General features: G+C 36.5%; 1 protein-coding gene across 1 annotated transcript in view; it reads right to left on the reverse strand.

Annotated features, from left to right (window-relative positions):
* LOC106868554 (protein FAM184A) overlaps positions 1 to 3,023 on the reverse strand; it is a 73,359-nt gene that overhangs the window by 66,953 nt on the left and 3,383 nt on the right. The window contains exon 2 of the mRNA XM_052972605.1: positions 2,533 to 2,610. Within this exon, the coding sequence (XP_052828565.1) occupies positions 2,533 to 2,610 (78 nt within the window). The remainder of the gene's footprint in view (positions 1 to 2,532; positions 2,611 to 3,023) is intronic.

Raw genomic sequence — 3,023 nt, forward strand, 5'->3', positions numbered from 1 at the left:
ATATATATATATATATATATATATATATATATATATACACACACACATGTATGTATATGTATGTGCATATATATATATATATATACATATACACATAAATGTATAAAATATAAGTATAAATATATACATATATATAAACATATGTTGTTATACATAAAAACATTAATATCCATACACTACATTACGCATACACCACACACACACACACACACACACACCACATGCTGTACACACATGTCCTATCTAATAATGAAATCAGTGTTAGTATCTCATCAGAACTAAATATAAACCAGAAAGTTTCTAGTTGAAGCCAAACAATGGTTCCAGATTGATGTCAAACAGATGGAAAAGATTTCTGATATGATGAGTTAGCATGCACTCTCTGCTATTCCTGTGTTGGGGTAGAGATATACCAAGGTACTTCAGATGGTGACCAGGATGGGGGTGCTGCTTTGTTATGGAGGCCAGAGTCAGTAAAAGCAGTATTTGTATGCTTGAAGATAACAATAATAACATTAATGGTTTATAACATTAAATAATAATGATTTTTACTAAGATAAACACAACAAACTGGCAGAGAAGGATGTAGTAGTCATATTCTACCCTTCACTTCCCAATAGTAATAATTTTTTCGGCGATAAGCACAAGGCCTGAAATTTGTGGGGAGGGGGCTTGCCAGATTACATCAACCCCAGCGCTTGACTGGTATTTATTTTTCAACCTGGGAGGATAAAAGGTAAAGTGAACCTAAAACCAGAAGAAAACCCACTAAGCATTTTATCCAGCATACTAATGATTCTGCCAGCTCATCACTTTCCAAATAATAATAATTATTATTTCTACTATAAGCCCAAGGCCTTGAAAATTTTGGGGGAAGGGGGCTAGTCGATTATATCAACCCCAGTGCATAACTGGTACTTATTTAATTGCTCCCGAAAGGATGAAAGGCAAAGTCAACCTCGGTGGAATTTGAACTCAGAATGTAGCAGCAGATGAAATACTGCCCAGTATTTCACCTGGCATGCTAGCGTTTCAGCCAGCTCACCACCTTAATGATAATAATAATAATGATTTCAAATTTTGGCACAAGGCCAGCATCAAACACAGCTGTCCACTGACTTCATGGGCCAAGTTAAAAGCAATAAATTATTTCCATCATAGGCACAAGAGAGATGTAGTCATTTAAATTGACTACTCATACACACACACCCCTAGCACATGACTGGAACTTCAATTTATCAATCCTTGAAGCATGGTCAACTTCAGCAGTATTTGAACTAAAAATGTAAAGAGATGTAATGACAACCCTTTTGATATCAACCTACCTACAGCCCTGGTTTTACACTACAGACTTCCTGTTTAAAATGTTCTAAGTTAAAACCTTCCTTCAAAATTTCATGTTATGTTCCAAATGCCAGCCAATAACAATGATAATATGGTAACAAAAGGATAACTCCATTGCTCTACAAATTCTTCCATCTGGCAAGGAGTCCAAGCTAATGAAGAGCTTGTACAGGGTTGCTCAGCCCTATAGAAGTAACAGCTGAATCTGTCTCAAATTACACTTTACTATCTATAGAAAAAAGAGTGAGAAATACATTGGGCCATTTAATCTGTAATAAATACAACAAAAAAATGGGATGATGATGATGGTTGAAATACCTTTAACCAAAGATCTGCACAATCAGGGCTGAGCCACATCTAAACAACAATAACAACACACCACTCAGTTTAACAAACATTACCCGGAAACATAGCTGGCTTTAACAGAGGACACTCTGTTTTCCAGCATGTAGGTCAGTTCTCCAGTTAGAAAGAAACTTCTTTCCCTCCCACTAAGCTAATGTCAGAGACCCTAAAAGGAGTCACAGACACTAGTCTTCCTCCTCTAAGCTGTTTACAAAAAATAAAGTGAAAGAATAATAGTAAAACACAACAGCAGTAGGTAATGCCATATGAAGAGGGTACATGTCAGTGTATAAGATCATTTTTAAGTAACTACTGCATCATTAAAAATATAGTCACCTGCTCTGATAAGAACAACATTACACACAGCAGATAAGATAGAATGAATCCAGGAAAGGAAGTTACAGATGAAAAAACCATCTATCTGATCTGACATGAGGAATTCAAACTAAATGAGGGAACTTCTATAGGGTCGTTCAACCTACCAAAAAAACCAGTCAAATATCCCTCAAATCACATCCCTATTACCATGGGGAAAAAATGGAAGGACACGTTGGATAATATAGTCGTGGATATAAATTAAAATGAGGTGGAAAGGTTTGCTTGATCAGAGCTGACCAGGGACTAAACTATAAAGACAACAACTATGTTTTGGATGATGAACCAACAAGGAAGACTACATTTTTCCTAGAGACCCTGTACATAGAGCAGTAGAGTGGCAGAAATGGTATTCCTATGTGTCAGTCATTATTTAACCCAAGGTCAGCTCTGATCAATCAGACCTGTGATCAAAAGATTTATATTTGTAACCATCCTATCAGCTAACAGACAGTTATTGCTGTTTACCATCAAGTCAATCTGTAAACATCCCATCTTCATTTCAAACAATGTATCTAGGACTACATTATCCAATACATTCTTCCTCTAAAAAAAAGGAAACGGTCAAATGAATCAACCAGAGAAATGCTTAAGAGAGCAAGCTTTGGACAAGAAGTCAGATAGGACATAGAAAGCAGGACGCCACCCAAAGATAACCTGGTGAAGACAGGCAGAAAAAGGATTGAGGATAAAATGAATGACATGGAACAAAGTGAAAGAAAAATACAGGACAGAACACTGGAAGACTGCTGTGAAGAACCTATGTTCTGCTAGAAATCCAAACATGACATCATCATCATCATCATCATGAAGGTGAGGTAAAGATGAAAGGAAATTTGGCAGCTATTTCTAGAAGATCAAGTGGCTATATAGAGGCTACTTCAGTCAGTCAGTATTTATACGTGTTATGTGTGTCATTACAGTGTGTGTGTGAGCATGTGGTTGTGTGTGCACACATG

The sequence above is a fragment of the Octopus bimaculoides genome, chromosome 14 (genome assembly GCF_001194135.2).
Source record: "Octopus bimaculoides isolate UCB-OBI-ISO-001 chromosome 14, ASM119413v2, whole genome shotgun sequence".
Classification (NCBI taxonomy): Eukaryota; Metazoa; Mollusca; class Cephalopoda; order Octopoda; family Octopodidae; genus Octopus; species Octopus bimaculoides.